We start from the raw sequence: 23,426 nt of genomic DNA on the forward strand, positions 1-23,426 counted from the left end.
AAAAGGCTTTTGAAAGCTGGGTTCTGATGGAGATACTCCTTGAAGGAAGCCTGTCCCCTAACAGGGCTGGGAGCCCTGAGGAGGTGCAGCCACCCAGAACCTTCTGGAAGATCTCTGAGGAGGCAGAGGTGCGGTGAGCAGCTGGAAAACGAAAGGTTGGAAGAAATGTTGGAAAAAGACTGTTCTTGGTTAATTCCCTCAGGGTGAGGGGTAGCAGCCCTGGGGAGGCGCAGCTGCCCAGAACCTTCTGGAAGAGCCCCGGAGAAGGCAGGGCTGAGGTGAGCAGCTGAAAAATGGAAGGTTGGAAGAAATGTTGGAAACAAGCTCTGTTCTTGGTTAATTCCCAGAGCTCGGTGTTTTTCTTGCCTCTCCCGGCAGAAATAAGTGACACATTCACAAAGTGCTTGTTTAGGAGGAATGCGTAAAATGCTGGTTTTAGACGGTGGGAAGGAAACGGGGGGAGATGTGTTTGTTTGGTTCCAATTACCCTCAAGCATGCAGCCCTTTCCCTTTCAGCCTTTTCCCCAGCATTTCCCCGCTTGTCAGATGCTGTGTGGCCGCTTTCCCTTTTATCTCCTCTCGGTTTGTGGTGTTTCTTTCTGCGAGGTTAATTGTGCAGCCCGTGCTCTGTGTGCCGAGGCTTTCCGCCCTTCAGCATCCCCGACAAACCCTTGCCACCTCCTCCCGGCCTTTTTGGCTGGGATTTTACACCCGGATCGCTCTGCTAGGGGGTTTCAGAGCAGAGCCCGCACACAGCGGGGCTGGCACGGCCCAGGAGGTGGAAAATGGAGAGGGTGGAAGAGAGGAAACCAGCGCCGGGTGAAGGTGCTGCCGCAGAAAGATCCTGCTGCTCTGGAAAGCTCATCCCCCGAGAGCCTGCATCCCATCCCATTCCACCAGGAGCCAGACCATGCTGCTGTCCTTTCTGTTTCTGCAAACAATCCTCCCTCCTCCTTTTCCAAAGGAAGAGTGGAAACCCAGGGCACAGGGACTATTTCCCTGTCTGCTCTGGGGTGCCCTGACCCCCAGGGCAGCACTGACCCTGACCCTCATCCATGGAGAAAGTTTCCCAGACTGCAAGATAGACTGGAACCCACAAAAGTGTGAAATGGATTCCAGAGAGCAGTGTGGGTGTGTCACTGGGTGAGAAATTGAGGGTTTGGGATTTTCAGTGTGTTGTGGGTGGGAGCAAGCTGGAGGGCACAGGGTGTCATCCTGGGTTTCTTCTTCATGCTTCTCCTTCCTCCTTCTCCATGGGTTTGGGTGGCATTTTGTGACTGGGCAGAACAGTCTGCACTGGGGCTCTTTGGGATCAGTTATTGGGTTAAAAGGGGAAATAATCCAGGTGTCAGCTCTTCATTGGACAGTTTAGTCTGAAAAGCCCTTGGAACAAGAGATTGTTGGCCACTTTGTGCCTTCTAATGCAAAGCTGCTGAGCTCACAGCAGTGAGACTGTTTCACTGATAAATAATAAACACCTGAGTTTATTTAAGCATGAACTACCATCTCAGGTGCCTTCAATCCCGACCCAGAGAAACCGATGGAAGGCAGTAATTGCAGCCATCAGCTTCTCCTGCCATTGCTGTAGTCCTGAATGACCAGTCTCTAAAGGACCTAACCGGTCTTTAAAGGACCTCTCCTTCCCCAAAATAAAAACAATTTAAAAAATCATCCCACCCTAACATTTTGTACATATCTGAACATGTACATGTGTATAATTACATAACAAATTATGTATACATATAATAAAATTGCATGATAATTTCTCTGTTAGGAAATTTTTACAGCACCAACCTGATCCTTAACCAAAGGTTTGTCTTTCCCTCACTTTAAAAGCTTTCCACAACTGTTTCCACATCTGCAAGGCAGCTCTATGGAAGTCTTGTACTCCACTTACCTTCTTAAGAGTTTTAGTTTTGTGGCTGACATCAGTCACAGGTTTTCTCTGGAGAATATTTGAGTTTAAAGCTGATGTTTCCTTATTTTAAATATTTGTGCCAGTGTTCTTACATGCAGTCACTGAGACTATGCAAGATTGACTTTTAGTAAAAAAGCTGATGTAGAAGTAAAGTATTTCACAAAGATTCAAACCTAGCATTCTGGGATTTCTGGAAGAGATGTATTTTTTTTTTTTAAAGCTTTGGAACACATTTCAAAAGGGCTTGTATTACAAAGAACTTTGCAAGTTTTAAAAGATCAGGATCAAACTGAAGCACAGACTTTGTCTAAATTATACCATTTGATTGAATCAAATTTGCCTTCTCTACATTTTTCTACAGGGAGTTTTTATGCCATTTCAGAAGAAAAAAGAAAACCACAGAATTTTAGCTTCTTCTTACATGGAAAACAGGTTTCTACCCACCTTCTCCCTGTCCTCTTCAGAGGATACCACCGGGGTTGTAGAGGAAAGTTTGCAGTGTATCAAGAAGGGTTTGTGCTCTTTATTCTCACAGAATTATAGATCTCCAAGCTTCCTCTTTCAACACTTCCCATTTGGCTTTATATCACACTGCCTTTTCATTGCCACAACAGCAGTTCCTTCTATTTCAGTGACTCAAAGGTGAATTTATTCAGGTCTGGTTTGGCAAATGTGTGTGACTCAGATTCCTCCCCTCGTGAATCCCTACAACTTGTGGAAACACTTTGGACTTGGAGCATATAAATTACCTTATTCTCTCATATGTGGGGAAAATTTACTCATTAAAACTTCTAAAGTTTAACAGTGCTGTCAAGCGTTGACAGCATTCTTGGTGTTAATGGAAAAACTAGTGTTGAAATGAATAATGTTTTATCAAAATTAAATACTCAGAGTGTAGAAAATGTAATTTCTTACTGATGGAGCAACACACTGAGTGAATCACCAGGGGTAAATCTAATGTCCTTTGCCTTGTAACTTCTGGAGTGTTACATAAAGGACTGTAACTAGACTGAGGCAATGCAAGCTATCCCTGCAAAAATACATCTTTTTAGCCCATTTACCAATGGCAGCTTCAGGTTTGGGGATGTTGTGGCAAGAGGCAGCTTTTCAAGTAAGTTCTGCAGCTTCTGAGGTTTGGTCTTCTTTCTCTGACTTTTACTTGCAAGCTCAGGGCCAGCTTGGCCCTGAGTTAAAGCAAAAGATCAGTACAAAGATCTCTTTTTTTTTTTAACATATTCTAGATATGTAGTAAGTGGTGGTTTTGCTTTGCATAAATCCTCTGAAATTCAGGTAATATTTCTTCCTTCCCTTTCCTTCTCCCGTTTCTTAGTCTTGCCCAGGCCATGGATTCTGCTCTGTACCTCAGTAGTTGGCAGCAGTTTAAGGATAATTTGAAATGCATCTCTGTGGTGAGCATGTTGCAGAGAACTTTGGTAAAAGGCTGATTGTTCAGACTGGTAAACTGAGCTCTGGAAACAGTCAAATTGCACTCAAACAGCTTGTTTGTTATGTTTGTTTGGTTTGGTTTTTTTTTTTTTTTTAATGAAGAGGGGTTCAGGGTACTGAAGTGATAAACTTTACAGCCTGTAACAAGAAATGCTCAAAGATATATGGATAAATATGCCATTGAAAGGCAGACTCAGCATGACTTTTCTGAAAGGAAATCCTGACCTGTCCATAAACGCCTTCAAAGGAAGGAAAGGTGCAAGGGATCTAATCCACTGGGATTTCCAAAGCATTTGACAAAGTGCCTTAGCAAAGGCTCATAGGAAAAGAAAGGTGCTTTTATGGTTGCTCTCTTTAATTGGGTAAGAGATAAGAAACAAAAGAGTCTGTAATTGAGAGAAGGGGAAATTGAGGCAAACAGAGAAAAAAGACAGTTTGCTGATGAGATTTAAATCCTTCAGGGCAAGGGAGTCAAAGCAATTCAGCCAAACCAGGGCTATCTGCAGCAGGACCTTATGAAACTGAATATACAGTTGTAAAAACAATGTCTGTGAATATAAAATCATGCACATAACAACAAAAAAAAAGCTACATTTATATAAATGGGTGGGTTACGAGTGAAGTGTTGCCTTTTAGCAGAGAAGTCTTAGAATTAAGTGGTTCAGAAATAGATTGGTTCACTTTAGTGCTCATGAACAGCCCAAGCAGGAAACAGAACTATAACAAAAAGAAATAAAGGAGGGAAAAAAGGCAAATTAAAAGTAAATATGACGATCTGCTTTTGAGAGTGTTGTGTGGCTCACATCCCCATCCTAAGTCAAGGATGATCAAAGTTATTGAATGTTTTATAGTAAACAAAAAAGATTAGAACTCCTCAGCGGGAGAAAGGAGATGGCTGACAGAGGGTTTGACAATTGCCTGTAAAATCACAAATTACATGCAGGGGGTAAAGTGCTCTTCATTTGTGTTTACAGTCTCTCAGGATCAGAAAAATGGAGAATGAGGTGAAGTTTTCAAGTGGCAAATTCAAAATAAAGCAAAATTATGAGTTTTTCCACAGAACAGAGCTAAACTGTGGAACTGATGAGCACAAGATGGGCAAGATCTCAAATTTCATGCAGGAAGAAATTGATAGAACAAAAAGCCACGAGGAGCTGTTGAGCCTAGAGAATTCATCTTTCAGGAAGTTGGTGTGGCACAAATCCTTTGAGGATGAGAGTGCGTAGTGGAAAGAGTATGTGGAGCAAAGTGCCTCTTTGTGCTTGTTCTCTTCTTGAAACCCCTCTGCAGGCATTATTGCAGTGCCAGGACGTTGAGTTAAATGGCCTGACCCAGCCTGGCTGCTCCTATGTTGTGGTTGTAACCTGAAGATAACTCCTTGTGAATGGATTTAATTGCTTTTACCAGCACTGGGTAGTACTGCCCTGATGCTTTTTCTGCCTCCTGTTTTTTTGCTCCATCTTTCTCCTCTCCTAGATAGCTGCTGAAATATCACTGTTCATGTGAACTTGCATTTTAGGTAATGCTGCTCACCTGTGTTCTTCTGGAATCCCAAATGCTTGTAAATCCTCTAAATAGCATTTTTTTTACCTGTCTGAAGAGCAGCAGGAGCAAAAATCTACTTATGTAACCCATCTCTGGCACTGTACAACAGAGAATAATTCATGTACATCGTGCAAAGCAGAACCTGGCACTTCTGACAGTCTCACTGAGATGAAACAGCTTCCTACAACAACTCTGAAGGAGATCAGAAGGGGAAAACCTTTACAAACACATTAGTAAAGGAAGAAAAGACTTAAACGTAAAATCAGTTGTGATGAAAGTAAGCACTTTGTGAACATTACAGCAGCATTTTCTCTGAAAAAAAATAGTGTTTTTTTTTCTTTTATTTTTTTTTTGTATTAGTTTCACAGGAATGGGTAGAAGCAACACAGTGGACAGGCTGCTGTATTTATTGTCTTCGGGTGCTGGCCAGCTGCCTGCCAGGGACCACAACTCCGAGGTGGCTCAGAGCTCTGCAGGTACATCCCAGACCTTCAGCATGGCCTGGGGCACGGGTGGGCAGGGAAACACCTCTGGCAGCCCCAGAAATCCCAGATACAATGCGTGCTGTGCCCTGTGCTGGGTGGCAGTGCCGGGGCACTCAGCCCCAGCCGTGCCCGGAGCCGAGGCGAGGGCAAGCAGGGAAGAGTGACGGGAGGGATGAGTGCGAGGTGTTGGTGTGGCAGCCGAGTGGGACACAGCGAGGCAGAGGAAATGACTCAGAATACCATGAATTGCTGAAAGCGGGCTGAGGAGAACGTGTCTCAGTGCGAATTAGAGCACAACCCCTCCACTGCCTCTGCCGCGGACCGTGCGGGGCCATTTTAGGCCGGGGGTGCCCCGGCTGCAGCGGAGGTGCGGGCGGGGGCTCGGCCTGGCCGCTGCTCCCCGGGGCTCGGTGTGGGTGCCGGGGGGCTCGGTGTGGGTGCCGGGGGGCTCGGTGTGGGTGCCGGGGCTCGGGCAGCGGGGGGCTCGGTGTGGGTGCCAGGGCTCGGGCAGCGGGGGGCTCGGTGTGGGAGCCGGGGCTCGGGCAGCGGGGGGCTCGGTGTGGGTGCCGGGGGGCTCGGTGTGGGAGCCGGGGCTCGGGCAGCGGGGGGCTCGGTGTGGGTGCTGGGGCGCGGCGGGGCGGGGCGGCCCCGGCTGCTCCCCGAGCGCCCGCCGAGCGCGCCGCCCTCGCCCGCTGATGCAATCGGAGCCCGGCAGCAGCCCCGAGCAGCAGCACCGGCAGCAGCAGCAGCAGCGGCAGCAGCAGCGGCAGCAGTGATCCGAGCAGCAGCCCCGGCCGGCCCCGATCCCTCCCAGCGCCGCTCTGTCCGCCCCCGCGGCTCGGCGATCCCGCTCCATCCCGGCCGGAGCCCGGCAGGAACGTCTCCCCCTCCTGCCAGCATGAGCAAGGTAAGCGGAGCGCGTTTGCTGCCCAGATCCGCCCGTCCATCCTTCCGGCGGCGCGGAGCGGCACAGGGGCTGCTCCTCGGTAGCTCGCCGGTTTGTGTTCGCAGATTTCAGTGCCCCGATTTGTTTGTGCTTTGCGAAGGGGATCTGTCCCTGGCGGATTTGGTGTTTGAGATTCAGAGGCAGATTGTGTGTGGTTTTTCCTCTTTCATTGCAGACAGCACGTGTGGAAAAGAAATAATGAGGGAGGATGGGGAAGGGGAAGGGAAGGTGTATGATTTCCTTTGGGGTGAATTTCATGTTTATGGGACTCTCAATGACTGAAAAAAAAACAAACAAAACTGATAAAAAGCAACAAACCAAAAGCCTTCAAAGGTTACGGTGTCCTGGCAGACATCAAGCCTTTTTTTTTTTTTTTGCCTGTGAGTTTGTTAAAGCTCTTATGTCTGCCCTTGTACTAAAATAGACTGTGGGTAAAATCTAGTAATGTGTGCTGGGAGGTTCTGAGTAATTTCACAAATAACTTTGAATCACAGAAGAGGAGTTTTCAGTCACAAACACTAACGTGGCAGATGAGCATCTGTGGGCACTGTCCTTTTATAAATGTCATGTTTATGTTCTTCAGCTTAGTGACCTGATCTGGGGATTAAAACAAGTCTTGCCGGTCAAGGCAAAGGGCATGGAGTTAGCACGGCTGCCTTTCAGCTGGACCAAGGGAGCATCCCAGCCACGTCCCACCCTGTGAGTCGCTGCAGTGATGCTCAGGGTTTGGGGCAGCTCTGTGCTGGGCTGGCTGGGAGCTGCACAGCTGCAGTCTGTGCTGAAGCTAACAGCTGAGGAAACCCAGGGCTGAGGTGTTTGCTTTCCTTGGGTCACTTGGGCAGGTGGAGTAGAGGCACAGCAGGTGACTGGTAGGTGTCTCCCCAGCCCCTCTGTGCTGCTGGTGGAGCAGCAGTGCTGTAGTTGCTGCTCGTGGTGGCAGGGCTGGGATGGAGCAGCCTTGGGATGCTGTCCCAGCTCTGTCTGCCCTCCGTGCAGCTGGAGGGGGCAGACTAGCCATGGCAGGAAACTGGCCTGAAACTACTCAGGGAAAATAGCCAGGAGCTCCCCCAGCCACAGTGCTCAGAGGCAGAATGGAGCATCTCAAGGATGGGACAGGCTCGTGTTTTGTATCACTTCTGATGTACCTGTTGTGTGTCAAGGAAAGAGGGCAGGGCTCTGCTTTCCAAGGTGTCAGAATTTGAAATTGTGATTCTGTGAAATATATAAAGGTAGAATATTAATATAACATATTCTACCTTGATACATTTATAATATCCAGCACCTGCCGGGAATGCTGTGGCATGGCCTTACATGAAAAACGAGTAACAGGGAAACCACAGACCTACCAACCTGTCTGCTCAAAGCAGCACTGACCTCTCACTGGCTCTTCTCACCTGCACAAACCCTACCTTCGCTTTTTCTTTTTCTTGGCCTTTTCTTTGTCTTTGCTGTAGCAGTAGCTACAGCAGTAAAAGGATGCTCTGGCCACTTGGAAGTGATGTGGCCTTGGGCAAGCCAGCGCTGTCTGAGCCCTTTACCCTTTACTTGCCTCATCTGTTCAGCCTGTCAGCTCTCCAGGGTTCTGGCTGTCGCTGTGTGTTTGTAGAGCGTTTGTCAAGGGAACAGAAAATTACAATTTGATTATCACCATACTTACGTAAAACCTGATTCATTTATAAATAACCCAATCAACAGCATTATTCCACCTCCTTGTCTCTTCATCTTTCCCTTAATGATTTTCTGTGTTTAGTCACAATCCTCCATTTTTCCTTGAACTATTTCCAGCTCAACCACAACCCTCCCTTTCTGTCCTGGTTAAAGTAATGTATAAGAAATGAATGATGCCTCCAGCTTCTGCAGTCTCTGCCTTGTCCACCCAATGCACTGATTGTTACTGACAGGCCTAGCACTTGTGTGTGATCCAGGGGATATGCTCGTTTTTCCCCATGGAAATGGAGCATTGAAATATGCTGCAAAGCCATAGGTAAAGGAGAAGATTGCAAAGTCATGAGATAGCTTTAACACGACTGATACCTTGTTAAAATAGCCCGCAGGCTGTAGCCTTTGTTTAATTAGACAGGTGAAAATAATCCAGGTGGGTTTCATTAGTCATTCATTTATCCCTGGGAGGACAGTGTTAGGAAAGGAGGTAAATCAGTTAATTAACTGTGCAAACACTCAGGTGCTCTGCATTTACTTAGGCATTTTGAAACAAATTAACGTGGGCATGGTAAAGAATTGGAACAGACATTGTTCATTTAAGAAAATGGCATAACATAGGGAAGCAATGAAAATCACAGCTGAATGTGTAATGCTGAAAATTACCAGTGGGTTTGAGGACAGGACCTTCAGTGTCAGAATGAAGGAGCCAAGCTGTAAATTCTCTCAGTAAAATTTGCACAAATCAGCCTTGTTAGGCCGCAGATGTGGGGACTGGCACGTTCACATCCCGCAGTGACACATCATGTTCTTGGTGCTGCTGGGGAAGCTCAGCTCAGAGAGGCAGCTCTGGGAGCTCAAGGCTCTCAGCACTGCTTGTGGCTTTTGATAATCACTTGTGGCTACCCACATGCAACGATGGCTGCAGAGGAGAGACTAAATGCCCAAACTTCAGCTTAAAAGCCTGGCTTTAGGTGGTAGTAGATCATAAATCCAAGTAGTGTGTGACCCTAAGATGTCACGTTTGTAGTCACTTCCGTGTTTGCACCTTGATGCCTCCCATTCTAACACAGGATGAGGTCAATGGGTGGCCCCATTTACCTTGGAAACAACCTCATTATTTTATGGCTTTATACATTAAAGGTCCAGGTAAAATTACATCATAAAACAGAGCACCTGTTGCAGAAGGGCAATTTAGGAAGTATTACCATATGCTGTTGCAGAGGAAAATCCAGTGTTACACTTATGGAAAGCACCCTTTGGTGTGTACATCAGAGGACCCAAAACTTAACATGAGAATAGTTGGAACTGTCTTTAGAAATGATCAGTAAGTTTTATCCATCTGGGGGTTTTTGTGCATCTTGGCCCATAGTTTATTACTAGTTTTGCAAACTAATGCCATAATACCATTCCAACAGGGTTACTCATTTACTTCTTCCCTTGAGGTCTGCAGAGTGTTTTGAGTTTATTTTAGAATATACCTGAAGCATTAATGAAGGGCAGCATATAACTTCTCAGCAGGTACACAGCTACTGCTGATTCAGTGTGCCTGTTAGAGCATATTGATAAAAACACTTCTAGTTAGCACAGAACAGTGCTTTTCCTGGTATACAAATAGGGTTTAATTCCACGAGGTTCTGACTGGAATAACTTCCACTAGGATTCAGAGACAGCATGTCCACTTGTTTAATTTCATTTGGACTGTTGTATTAAGAGTCATCACCTCTGTAACAGATGTTTGAATTAGCATTACTCTTACTGAGAATGGAGGTTTTTAAACCTTCAGCACTCAGAGTTTGAAAGAACAGAGTGTGTTCAGTCTGGAGCAGGCTCTGGAGTGCTGTAGTAGCAGCCTTTCACAATGCAGAGGAAGATGATGGAGATGGGGCCAGGCTCAGCAGGGCTGGATGGCAGGAGGACGAGAGATGATGGCATTAACTGAAACAAAAAAAGTTCACATGGGATCTAAGGAAAAAGCTGCCTCCACAAGCACAGCTGGGAAGTGGGTTACCAAGAGAGACTGTGCAGTTTCCATCCTTGGGAGCTCTCAAAACCCAGCTGGATCAAGCCCTGAAAACCTGATCTGTGCTCAGAGCCTACCCTGCTTTGAGCAGGAGGTTGAGTTAAAGACATCCTGAGGTTCCTTCCAGCCTGGGTTTTCCTGTGGTCCTGAGAAAAAGCTTAGAAACTAAATTTTTTAAAATCCAGTCTTAGCTTTTTGACACACCCAGTGGTGTGGAGCAGCACGTATTTGTCCAGAGCCCTGAATGCTTGGCTTTTCAACAGAGAAGTCTGTGTAAAGGTGGTGTTTAAAGGCACCACTGTAGGCAGATTGCTTTGCAGAAGGTATATTCTTAACATGTCAGTATAGTAGTATTTTTTTTATTATCTTGAGGAAATCCATGTGCTTGACAGAAGAGGTTAAGCTGGAAAACTATAAAGCACTGAATGAAAGGAGATATTTTTGATTTTCAGGAATGTGAACTTGAAATTATGCACCTGAAATACAGTCTATAAGGTTACCACATGAAATTGCATATTCTACTCTTATAAAATGATACAATTGCTTATCATCATGCAATTAATTAAAAGTTATAGGTAGTCCACCTCGAATCAGCAGTAACAATGCAATTTCTTTTGATGTAGAGTTTCTCAACCTCCATTAAAATAAAGGAAATTCTTAATCAAACAAGTATGGAAAAGAAACTTCAAGAGTTAGCATTTACTGTGAAATTATTGTCAACATAGGTCAGGTCAGTTGCTATGTGAATTTCTTACCAGATGCACAATGCAGGTTTTACTTCCCTGATTTTAAAGTTTGAAGAAACTGGTGGAGAGGTTAAGTTTTTGATCTTGGATGTAGAAAAGTTTAAGTATTTTTTTAATAGGCTCCATAGTTTATAGCTTGTTTGTTATAAACTGTCTTTATACAATTATAGTTATGAGTACAATAATTATTTTTTTTGAGAACAGAACACGAAGATTTATTATTGAATTATCAGCATCACAGCCCTGAATTCTGCCCTGTGGCAATGCCTGCTTAAAATCTGACAAACCCCTTCCTAATTGCTAGAAAGTATTGCCTGAAATATAGAGGGTAACATCTAGAAAAAATGAATAAGCATGAAGAAATAGTCTTAGCACAGGGTGTTACTACATGTAGTGGCTACACAGGCACAGTTTTGCCACAGCTGCATGTGTTACATGCATGAAAAAAACAATAATTCTATTCACATGCTCGTGTATTTGAGATATTTCTCCATCTTGAGTATGTCATCTGTGTTTTTAATATTATCCTTTATCTTTCAGCAGTTTTTCAGCAACCATTTTTGGCATTTGCACTTTGATTCTCTTCTTGACAACTGAAGATAGAAGTTCAGTAACAGCGTTCCTTCCTGATTGCTCACTAAGCAGAAAATTAGCATTTACAATTGCTTTCTTTTGGATTTTCTGTTCAGGTGTTGTGCTGTAGCCAGCAGTGTTTCCATCGTGTTAATTTGGCACAATATTTCTTGGAGCATACATATAAAATGAATGGTCTGTCCTGCTGTTTCCAGGTGAGCTGGATTTCAGCAGTGGGCAAGTCAGATGCAATTCTAAGCTTTTAGGGGGCTCAAGACCAGCTTCATGCCTTCTGAAATGTGAAAAACATTGATGTTCACATGCAGTGAAGCCTCACAGACTCTTTGCTCGTGTTACAAATGAGTCATTTGTCAGTTTAGGTTTGTGGAGCTAGCAGGGCTGTTTGATCATGGGTACAGGTGTTGAATTGTAGGAGGACAAGCCTACAGTACTTGTCATAGGCCAATTGATTGTCTTCATTTCCATTTCTTACAATTTCAAAGCTGTCGTTTTCCTTACAGAGACTGTGGCACTCCTGATTTATGTTTGTGGCAGCTTTAACCATGCTATGATTTGGGCAAAGGTCCTCACTGCTTTGTGTGTGCTTAACGCTGACACCTCTACAAATGCCTCATCTGTGACCACCCTTTTCTTCCAAGGCCACTTCTAATGTGCTGAGTGATATTTTGCTCTCAAATTCCCTGGGCAGCCTCCAATTTGCTCTGGGCACTGTCAACAAACGATAGGGGATTTCAGATGAAGGACTTGCTCACATTGTTTAGAAAGGACACACAGGATAAGGCTAATACAGCTCCAGAATTTTGGAGCCTTATCCATCATTTTTTCCAGTCATGGAGTTGTTACACAGTTGAATATATATTAAGTAGGTGGGATATCTGGTTCTGTCACCAGTTTGGAATATTTTACCTCTTTTAGCAGATGATACGAAGAAAAGCAGCTTCTTCTGGGTGTTATCTTGTTGTTGTACCACATTGAAGAGAGCAATGTGTGACACTGCAGTGATGCTGTAGCTGTGCCCAGCTTTTCCTGGCTCGTTAGTAAGCTTCCATGGGATTATTTACATTTGCTTGGTGTGGTGGGTAATGTTTATTACCTTCTGTGACAGCCTCTGCAACTCAAAGAGTGTAAAGCAATCAAGTTCCTAGAATATTCTGAGCTGAACATCTATCATGCAAATATGCTCCCTCTCTGTTATTGGATCAATAACATTTTTGTAGAAGCTGTCCTCCAACAGGTCCCCAGGATTTTCCCTTTGGCTTAGCTCTGTTCCTAGTGCCCTTTACATCAAGAGGAAAGCTTCAGTTTCCTTTCTGCTCTGTTGACCTGTGTCCACTTGAAACAGATCAGGGCAGTGTTTGAGCACAGCAAAACACACCTCACCGGGGTACAAGGCAGCTTTGGAGAGCTCTCCCATTGCTTCAAACCAATTATGGCAGGCTTAACCCCGCTGGAGCTGGTGTGGGCAGGTGTTCTGCAGCCACCACCTGTGTGCTGTTGGCAAGACGCTTGAACAGGTTACAGCTGTGAGCAGTGAACCGCCAAACCCACTGGAAATCGGTCATTTGCACCTGTTCTTGCTCGAGAGGAACTGGGATGGATTTGATGTTTGAGTTCTTGTGCAGACCCTGTTCTGGCACCCCAGGGGATTCCCTGAAGCAGCTGCTGGGCAGGGTGAAGTGTGCCAGTGGGACAATCCTGCCTCAGTTTCCTGATTGTAGAAGAAATGGATATTTCTGCTTTCTTTCACCTGGGTGGGACTGTAGAGCCAGGCTTCCAGTGAGGAGATCCTTTAAAGCTTATAAATAATGAAGGTCTTCATTCTTTATCTGGAGCAAGCAGTTCCAGCCCACCATCAGAATCCAGGAGAACACAGTATTTGCAGTATTTCTTGCTGTTCTTCTGGTATAACAGTGTAGTTAAAAATGCAGCCTGCTTAATTTTACTATAAATTGTTAAAATGCTGATTTAGTACCTGGCTTTTAGAATACATGAGGAAAGGGAAATGTTAGAGAAAACATAATGAGCACAAGCTTGTGGTAAAGAGCAAAGCCCTGCTACAGTGTTAGGGGAAAGCATGCAATAGCATTTATGCCCTTTGCTGTTGCCACTTTGATGCAAAAGGTCTCAAATCAAAGAACTGGGCCTAAACACAATAAAACTGTGGTGTCTTCCAGAATTAAACTTAGTTTGTTTCAGCAATCACTGTATCATGTAGCCATGAGACCCTGTCTAGTTAGAAAACAGGCAGGTGAATATTTAGGTCAGCTGGTTGCTTTAACATGTTAAAAAATGCATTTGTTAAAAACCTGATTTCTCCCAAAGTTGCCCTAAACCAGGACAATGACCTGATTAAAGAGACACAGGATAACTTTGCTGCATCTCATACCAAGATCTACTCGATGACTGTGAGCCTGAAATTGGAGTCAGGGTCCTGCTGCAGCCTGGTCCAGGCAGAGCCCCCATCTGGGTGTGCCCAGCTCTGCCTGCAAGCTGAGAAATGGGCTTTGCTCAGACCCTGGAGAGGAACAGCAGCAGAGAAACACCCTTATGGGAGCACTCTGTGACCAGTGGGGCAGTGTGTCCCTGCAGGTCTGAGCCCTTTCAGATCCCCAGCTTAGATAGCTGCTGCCATGCCTTATCAGCTTCATCTCTTGGATGCTCCAGGGCCACAGCAGCCTCTTGGGAAGCAGGGACAGGGAACAACAGCCAGCATGCTGCACTAAGTCCTTGTGCTTTTCAGCAGTGGCATTTGATGACGGGCTGTGATTGAATAGGCCATGCAGAGTCACCAGGGCTAGGTTGGTGTCAGCCCTGTGCACACCAGCAGCCACACATGGGCATTGCATTGTTCTGTCATCTCTAGTGGCACTTACACAGCACTTATGGGGAAAAAAGTAACTCCTCCTTCCTCCAAAAGCTCTTCTGTTCTTTTCCTCCACAGAGCCTTTGTTTTCAGTGTGCCATTCATCTTTCCTCAGTGTCTTATGTAAACCCTGATTCCAGTGCAGAATGGGCTTAAATGGGACACGGTCTGAGCACTCTGAGAATAGCTCCAAATGACCCCTTCCACAGGCCACTGATTCCGGGCTGGCCTCGTGCTTCTCCTGCTGCTGCTGCACTTGTGGGGGAGCTTGCACACAGGACTGTGTCCTTAAAAACAGGTTTTTGTCTGCTAGCTTTTTTCTTTGGGCATGTCTCTTCTCATTTTGGAATCCGTCACTGTCTCTGCTGTGGTTCGGTTGGGGTTTTTTCCACCCCCCAGGAGTTTACAGGGATTTATTTGCAAACTGCAGAAGCTTTGGTCTCCCGCACTAAATTGTTTGCTTCCAGTTCTAAGCCTTCAGTAACTCATCAGACAATGATTTGATTTGTTTCTGCGCTCTATGCCTTCGTGTTATTTATATTTTCATTTGGTAATTGCATAAAGTCAATTGCCTTGGTCATCAGCTGCTGAATCTGTGTGGAGTTTCCACTATAACGCAATTTCACAAATAAATTGCAAGCTACATTTTATGCATCTTTAAATCAGATCTGTCATTTATCTGTGCAGCTGTTTCAGAATAAAAAATATGGTCAGTGTAACAGAATCTTCAAGGAAAAGAAACAAATTAGTTTTTATTGTGCTTAGGCTCATTTTTTCTGGTATAAGAGTGCAGTTAAAAATGCAGCCTGCCTAATTTTACTATAAAATCTTAAAATGCTGATTTAGTACCTGGCTTTTAGAATACGTGAGGAAAGGGAAATGTTAGAGAAAACGTAATGAGCACAAGCTTGTGGTAAAGAGCAAAGCCCTGCTACAGTGTTAGGGGAAAGCATGCAACAGCATTTATGCCCTTTGCTGTTGCCACTTTGATGCAAAAGATCTCAAATCAAAGAACTGGGCCTAAACACAATAAAACTGTGGTGTCTTCCAGAATTAAACTTAGGTTGTTTAAGCAATCACTGTATCATGTAGCCATGAGACCTTGTCTAGTTAGAAAACAGGCAGGTGAATATTTAGGTCAACCAGATCCAGCTGGTTGCTTTAACATGTTTTCCTTCATGCCATTCTAGCAAACAATGCATTTGTTAAAAACCTAATTAATGCTAGATGGGACAAACAAACCAACAAAAGAGTCACTTAGAGGCACTGCTCGCAGGAGTTAGAGAGGGAAGAGCTCCATTAGGTCATCTGCCTCTTCCCCTCATTGTACCAGGCTGTTTTCCCCAGTCAGAAGGGTAGTAAACTGTGCAGACAGAGGAAATGGCACTGGGGAGTGACAGAGCAGCAGGAGGGTCATGGGGAGGGAAGGAAAACAATCCAGAGCAGTGTGAGCAGTGCCTTTAGAAATCGAGGTTAAAGCACACAGCACCTGGGGTCATTGGTGAAGAGGGTTTCTTTAGAGTACTTGCCTGTTTCTGCTGAGAAAATAGGAAGGAGGATTGTATGAACGTGCAGGAAATGTATTAAGAGCAAAGTGAGTATTGAATAAAGGGGCAGCACGCAGAGATTGCAGCTGCTTTGTGTCCTCTATTGGATGGGACTGCTGGGAGGCTTCCAGTGTTTTTCAGCTGGGAGGAATCCCACTTCAGGCTCCATGGTGTGTGGTTGTAATTCACAGCTCAAGCTGTAAATTTTTCTGAAATATGTGACAAAATAAATTCAGCCTGAAGCTGAATGGATCCCTGGTCAGGTTCTCCTTAGCGTTAGTTTCAGCAAATTAATTTGTTTTCTGCTTCCGCTGGTCTCTTTTTTCCTTTGGAGTTCTTGGTAATTCAGTTTGTCAAGCCCATGTTCTCTTTGGACTTCAGGAATAGATGTCCTTCAGCTTAGCCTTGCTGTCTTTCAAGTGAGCTGAGACAAGCTTTCTTCTGCATCAGTTCAGGCATTACTGAACTTACTCAAATACTAATTTAAGCACTGAGTCAAAAGATTGGCATTAGTTCTAGAAGAGGTTTTTCACCAGAGTGCTGCTTGTAATGGCTTTACTTTGCAAGCATTGATCTGCATTTATTTGTTCTTGTGGACCCAAGTTTGTCTGCTTTTACAGATGTGATTCAGCCATAAATGTTATTAAACACGAGTCTGGGGTGGACTAGCTGAATATTTCTGCTTCTGATGGCCTCTGTTCTAAGGCTTTTCTAACCAGCAAGTTGTGCTCAGATAATCTGAATTGTCTTTTATTTAAGTGTAATAAAAACAGTGATGCCTGTTTTAAGAGGAACATATTTCAGTTTTAGTCAGACCAATTAAACTGCTTTAAATTAAAGCCAGTGAACTGCTCAAGTCAGGGATAAGTGCCTGCACAGTTTTTCAGACTAATTTAATTACAATCTATTTCAATTCAACCTTATTGTATGCAATGCAGCTTTCTTGGACATAAAACCTCTTGTGTTTCCTAAGCCCCAATGCCCTCACTGTGAGGCAGAATGATTATTAAATAGTGTGGAAGCCCTCTTTTTCTGCTACACTAGTTGCCTTGTGCTTTCCTTTGTTGTGTGCTGTCGTGGCACAGCCTCTGTTTAACTAACATTAGTGCCAGCCCAAGGTTGGACAAGCAGCTCCAGTGAGGTGATAATGCCACGCTGACAGGGCATCAGGGAACATCTGTGCAGGGAGGGACAGTCTTAAAGAACGTATTGGAATGCAGAAATTAGCACTGGAAATTGTGGAAATGGCCCTGCCCCACACATGGACCCGGTGACGTTTGCATGGTGGCACAGACGTGTATGTCATGTTCACATACCTGCAGCATAGAGACAGGATTAAAGTGCTTTTATGGCTCTTGGCTTCCATAAATGAGCTTCTTAAACTCTGGAAATCTTTCACAAGTGTCATTAAATAAAAAAAATGAATTAGTTGATATTAAAAGTAATATTATATCACTTGGCCCTTCAGCAACTTCTCTCTGACAGTGTGTGGGGTTTTTATTTTGTTTTGGTGTTTGTTTTTTTTTTTTCTTGGTTTTTTTTTTTTGGAGGGTTTTTGTTTGGTTTTTGGGGGGGTTTTTTTGGTTGGTTGGTTTTTGCTGCTTTTTGGTGTTTGTTTTTTTTGGTTGGTTGGTTTTTTTTGTTAAGCTGTGAACGTTATTAGTGGGATTTTTTTCATCTTTTATGTGATATGGCTGCCAAATTGTATTAACATTTCCTAGGGACAGATAAAAGCTGTTTTGAAGTCATGGCAGTGTTCTTGCCTGGCTGTAGCAATACAGAATATATGGCATTTTTTGTGCACGTTGGGTTGTGTTTTATCCTGGAGCAGGAGGGCAGCTCTGGTTTGTGTGCTGTGAATGACAGAGTACCTGTCCCCACACGCCTCATTTGCCTTGCCTGTGCCAGAGTGTGCGTCCTGTATTGGGTTTATTGATCTGCTGTATTCCTGCAACCTGGCAAGGGCTCTAGTTCCATTATCCTTCCAGTGCACATTAGAGCATGAAGTATTTCTTAGACACTCAGTGGCCAGAGGCAGGCATGGGGAAACAGCACTAAGAGACTGTTTTAGCTTGGAGAAATGTCTCAGAAAGGACTTTCTTCCTTGAAAATTGTCTTTCATGTAACTCCTGACTGAGAGGAAATTTCTGATGCATCTTTTCTGGGGCCTGATGGCTGCTGCAGGATGGGATGGTGTTTAGAGCAGGGATGGGTTTGCTTTGGTAGGAGGAGCTCTGTGCAGTCGCTGCTGTGTATCTGTGCTTTATTTGGTCTCTTCAGGTCCTGGACCTCCATGAATGGCCAGTGCTTGCCCCAAAATGCACTGTCTGCAGTTCTTTCATGGGCATGAAATTGGGTTTGCAGGCCTTCCTGTCACTGGCAGTACTCAGCGGGGCACTGGTGCTGCTGATGAAAGTGTCCCTCAGAGTGGAGACCCTGGAGCTGTCTGTGGGGGTTTTCACACAGGTGACTGCTGAAACCAAAACAGATGACTGAGGGTTCTGTGAGGCTGCAGACCTTGAGTTGTTTTGAAAAGCATCCAGTATGATTTCCTAGCTGAAAATGTGAGCTCTGTAGACAACATTTTCAATTTGTTTCCTTACTCTTGCCTTCTGCTAGGGAAAGTTTTCTGTTCCCTCATGGTCAGAAGAGTTCTCTAATTACAGGGAAAATTAAGTGAACAGGGAACTGAATAAAGAACTAGTTTTATTTGAGAAAGAGTGACAAAGTACGTGGCACATAGAGGTAACTGGAAAATTTCTTTGAGAACTGGTAACTTTTTTTTTTAAATAAATGATCTCATACACCATGGATTAAAGAAATGCAGTTTGCAGGTGAAGTTCACAGCTTCTGGTACTCTTCAGTTCCTGTTTCATGACTGATGATGAGCCAGGGGGATGCAGTAGCTGAACCCCAAGCACACCTGGTGGAATTGCAGTTCATAGAGCAGACAGTCCCAAACCAGAACAAAGATGCTGATGCTGAGAGTGCCCCCAAAAGCCCCCAGGTGTGAAGGCACAGGAGCAGCTAAGGCACGCTCATGCAGTGCAGGAAGCCTGGGGAGTTCAGGGAGGAGATGGGCCTGGTTTTGTGGCAGGAGGCTGAGTGATCTGACTGCAGAGGTGTAGAGGAGGTGTGCCAGAGGCAGCAGGACAGCATGGACTGCAACACCATGATGCCAGGAGATGTAGATGTGTGTCTGTGTGTCTAAGGCAGCCTGAGGACCAGGTGCACACAAGGTGTGCCAGAGGCAGCAGGACAGCATGGACTGCAGCACCACGATGCCAGGAGATGTAGATGTGTGTGTGTGTCTAAGGCAGCCTGAGGACCAGGTGCAGGAGCTGCATGTCCAGGTTTGGGAGAGCTCTAGCAGAAGGGCAGGTGACAACTGTTGAGCCCAAGATCGGCCAGAAGTGCCAGGAAGTGTTCCATACACAAACAGCACTGAGGCTTTAGCTGTGCCCTGTGGAAGGAGCGAAGTGCTGGTGTGAGGGAGCACTGATATCCCGAGTGCGTTGGGGTTACTCTGTCAGTGCTAAATGATTTTTAATGGTCATTAGAGCATTGAGATCTTGAGGAAATGCAGTAACAGAGTTACTTCTCAGCAGGTCTTTATTTCAGTGGTGTTTCACAGTGATGAAATGACATATAAACCCCATTTTTCAACCAAGTTTAATCTATTGTAAGATTTTACACCTCGTTCTCACACAGGCTTTACAGTAGTGTTAAAATCAATGTGTGTTTTCAGTATTTTCAAAGGAAAACTTTGAAATACCCTTCTATTTCCTACTTAGAAAAAGCAGTTACATACACCACAGAGAAAACACTGTTATCTCTACAGCACAACATAGGAAATAATGTCATGCTTGTGTAATTGTACAGCTACTTGAGACACTCCTGAGTGACTTTTGAGAAGTTTTTGACCCAGTGGCTCAAATGTATCTTTGGGATAACATCAGTGTTTTAATGGGGGCAGGTTTAAATCTACCATGCTGTTAAACACAAAGGGCACAGTTATGTTTGGCATATCTCCCTTGGCAGCACTGGCACTAAACCAGGGAGCAATTTTCCATATTGCACTCAGCAACATGTTTCAGATTTGTAGGCTGTGGAGCCATTAAATATGACTCCATTAATTAGGAAGTAATTGTGGTGTTTCTTTCTAGTGCTGAGGGATTAACTCAGTTTAATCTCAGTGTGGTTAACAAAGGCAGTTAGCTACTTGCTTTAAATGTGAGTTAAATCTAAAAATTAATAATGACTTCATGGAGAGCAGGATTGGCCCCATGGCATGTGCCCAAAAATTGGGCTGGTGACTTCACTGAGGTCAGTGGTAATGTTGAACTGAGGGGCAAGGTGATGGAGCCCCCAGGGGCTGTTCCTGTAGGTGGTCTGCACTTCAAATTCACATGCAAGCTTGGTATCTTTAAAAAAGATCATGAAAGAGAATATGAAGCTGTATCCAGCTCCAGTCCTCTGTGCTGATGCCAGCTCTTGCTTTAGGGCAGCTCTGTGAAGCAACAACAGGAAGAAACTGAAGCATGATGGTTGAGTACTTGTCAGTATTTGCTGTCACCAGTAATTATTATTAGCAAATCCAACTTGGCATGCTGGATGTTAGACAAAAGCCAGCAGTGGAGCTGGAGCTCTTTGAGATATTTCTTTTCCAGAGCTGGGATGATGGCTTAGGATATTTTTCTTCCAGAGCTGGCAATTGCCATCCTGTTAGCTGGGAACCAGCACGTTCTCCATCCTGATTCACTGCAGTGCAGAGAAAAATCAGCTGCCTCCATCCATCATTCTTCACTGCTGTCAGCTGAGGGTGTCATGAAGGCTTTCTAGGATTTTACCAGTGGCTTTGGAAGCGTTTGAAAAATTACAGGTAAAGCAAGGAGCTGTTGTTGTACAGTGTCCTTGGCTTTGGGTGACACTTTAGTCCTGCTTGGGTCCGCCACTCTGCCAAAGTCTTGTCTTTCTGGAGTAGAAAACCCCCAGCTTTAAGGCAAATAAAGCATATTTTTTAATGAAGGATACTGTAAAGAGATTTATGATCTCTCTTGGCACATTCTTGTAGTGCATGGGAAGGGTCCTGTAGCCACGATTGCCTGCCTTGCTGTAGAGAGCTACAAAAAAAAGAGGAACAGCAGGGTTAAAGCTGAGAAGAGAAGAGGCAGCAGGAGGGATGTGGGGGGCTCCCTGGGGGGAAGGGGAGAGGAAGTGAGATCTGCTGTGGCTGGGAGTTTGCCTTTTATTTTTTGCTGGTAGCAAGGCTGTGATCTGTGGAAGGTCCACTGAAAATACTGCTTTTTTTTTTTTTTTTGTGTGTCAGTTTACCATATTCCCAAGATCTGTAAAAAGGGAAGGGAGTCCTGTTACTTGCCTTCTGTGTAAGCCTGTGATCCATGTGGTGCCAGCCGTGGCCCCACATTTTGGTGGCTGCTGCAGGACAGGTGGCTGCTGTGTCCCTGACCCTGCTGTGTCCCTGGCGCTGCCATCACCTGCACCAGCCCTCCCTGGGCGTGAGCACTGCTCCCTGTGGAGAGCTGGGATCTCACCGGCTGACCATGGAAGCTTTTCTCTGCTTCTTTCCATCAGGGGGTTGTACCTCTGATCTGGGGCTTTCCCATCTGGACTGGGAGCTCCAGCCTGAGATGCAGCGAGGCTGAGAGCCAGCCGCCAAGTCCTCTCCGTCCTTCCAGCTGTGCTCCCTAAAGCCACCCTCTTTCAACCATCACCCCAAGCTCTTGCTCCTGGTGCCTTCTTCCCTCTCCCAAGCCTCTGCACCCTTCCAGCTCCTTCTTGGAGGCTGCTGGCAAACAAGGAGCCCTGCTGGGCTCTCCTTGTCTCCTCTGTTCCGTGGTGTAACTGGCAGGGAAGGCACAGGTGCTGCAGGAGGATCCACAGAGATGCTAAGGTGATGCTGTGGGATTTACTGGGAATCTTTTTTTTAGGTAGATGGCTTCCCCCTGGCTGTTATCCAGGATGCCTGGAGCTAGCACTCCTCTTTTTTTTTTTCCCCTTCTTTCCCCTCCCTGTTCCTTTGCAGAAGCCTGAAGATCAACATTGTAGATAATGCAAAATAATCTCATTATTTATTCATATAGGTGAATAATTCCTTATTACTGTCTTTGTTTAATGAAGGATTTAACAAAACAAATTCTTTCTTTTTTCTTCCATTCTGCCTACTCAACCTTCTCTTAAAAAAAGGCAAAAGCAAACCTGTTAAGTAGACACTTCAGCAGAGAAACTTGAGTAAAAACCCAATTTATTAATTCAGCTCTGGATGAAAAACTTGTGATGTTGTGTTCTACACTGCAGAGTGATAATGGAATCTAGGATGTTCTGTGTGTATACATGTGTTACGTATATAAAGCCCTGAAGTGCAGTTGCACAAAATAAAGGAGCTGAAGTAAAACTGAGAGCCCAGAAGATGGAAAGTTGCGCTAAGAACTCAGCACAAAGTTCTTGCTGATGAATTTACTGATGGCAGGGTCTGCTGATGCAGTGCAGTCTGTGCCTGAAACAATGAATGAATGAGTGTCACCTTTCCTGCAATGTGCAGTGAATTTGATTTGCTCTGGGTTTGTTTTTCCTAGGGCGGAGGACTCTCGGGAGAAACAGGAAAGCAAATGACCGACTCTTTCAAGGTACGTGTGAATGGCCTTCAGAAGAAGGTTTTTTTCCATTGTGTCCCAAAGCAGCAGAGCCGAGGATCGCAGAAGGGCTCCAAAGCACTGCAGCTTGGGAACATTATCAGCACTCCACAACAAGCAGGGCTGGGACAGTCAGGAATGCTGGGCAGCTGCCAGGAGCTGCCATGAAATTGCATCCCTCTCTTTTTATTTTAATCTCACGCCTAGAAATGAGCTCACTCGAGATACCATTCTTTCCCTCTGCCTCCTTCCTGAATGCAGTGTGAGTAACTAAGAGCTCATTTTAAAACTGTATGGGTACAGATGTCAGCTTCCAGTTTTCTGTTGGAAGTGCAGAGTCTGTCAGCATGTGCTCCTTTGGATTCTGCATCTGTCCTAATTTCCTTTTTCCTGCCTTTTCTGCATCCTTTGCCTTTATTCTTTCTGTCACACATCTGTAATTCTTTTTCTCTCTTATTCCCTGATTCACAGTCTTTAAAAAAGCCTTATCTATATTTTGCAGAAATAGAAAAGTAGTACTCAGAGAAACTCATGTTTTTTCAGCAGTTCTGTTCCTGTTATTTCTGGCTATTGTCAGCAGTACATGAGATGAAATTATGATGATATGCTTTGAAAGTGTTGTGTTCTTCCTGACTTTTTTTGGGCAGTGCCACAGCTGTGCAATCTTCTGAACTATGCTTAAGTAATTATTTCCCCTTCAGTTGTCAGGCTCTAAAGAGACATGAAAAATTAATGTAGCAATAAATATTTGATAATATTTATATTACCAAATATATGTGTGTGTATATATATAATGCAATATATTGTATATTATAACATATATAATATATATATAGTATCTTTGGTAAGGTTTATTCTGATGTTGGTCTCATTGAAAACAGCAAAGAATTCTTGAGAGTCCATGACTACAGAATTTCACTGTGTAGCAACATGCCATTTAATTTCTATTTCCTCATTCTCAGCCCTTCCCGGTTCTTCTCTTCCTCGTTTCTTTGTGTTGA

General features: G+C 44.7%; 1 protein-coding gene and 1 long non-coding RNA gene across 7 annotated transcripts in view; both read left to right on the forward strand.

Annotated features, from left to right (window-relative positions):
* Nucleotides 1-2,854: 2,854 nt before the first annotated feature.
* LOC119708053 lies at nucleotides 2,855-6,148 on the forward strand. Of its 2 annotated transcripts, none has more exons than XR_005258948.1 (3): nucleotides 2,855-3,029; nucleotides 5,270-5,385; nucleotides 6,113-6,148. It is a non-coding gene; the product is annotated as an uncharacterized LOC119708053 (long non-coding RNA). The 2 variants fall into 2 exon arrangements; XR_005258947.1 differs by having other exon boundaries at nucleotides 6,110-6,147.
* Nucleotides 6,149-6,154: 6 nt separating this feature from the next.
* The window catches only part of BCAT1 (branched chain amino acid transaminase 1), a 57,841-nt gene continuing 40,569 nt past the window's right edge, over nucleotides 6,155-23,426 (forward strand). For 3 of the 5 annotated variants that reach the window (XM_038153912.1, XM_038153913.1, XM_038153916.1), the window contains exons 1-2: nucleotides 6,155-6,301; nucleotides 22,369-22,419. In XM_038153912.1, coding sequence (XP_038009840.1) covers nucleotides 6,293-6,301; nucleotides 22,369-22,419 — 60 coding nt within the window. In that variant the 5' untranslated portion in view covers nucleotides 6,155-6,292. Of the gene's footprint in view, nucleotides 6,302-20,477; nucleotides 20,655-22,368; nucleotides 22,420-23,426 lie in introns of all 5 variants that reach the window. The other 2 variants (XM_038153914.1, XM_038153915.1) reach the window with 2 other exon arrangements.

The sequence above is a fragment of the Motacilla alba genome, chromosome 1A (assembly GCF_015832195.1).
Source record: "Motacilla alba alba isolate MOTALB_02 chromosome 1A, Motacilla_alba_V1.0_pri, whole genome shotgun sequence".
NCBI classification, from domain to species: domain Eukaryota; kingdom Metazoa; phylum Chordata; class Aves; order Passeriformes; family Motacillidae; genus Motacilla; species Motacilla alba.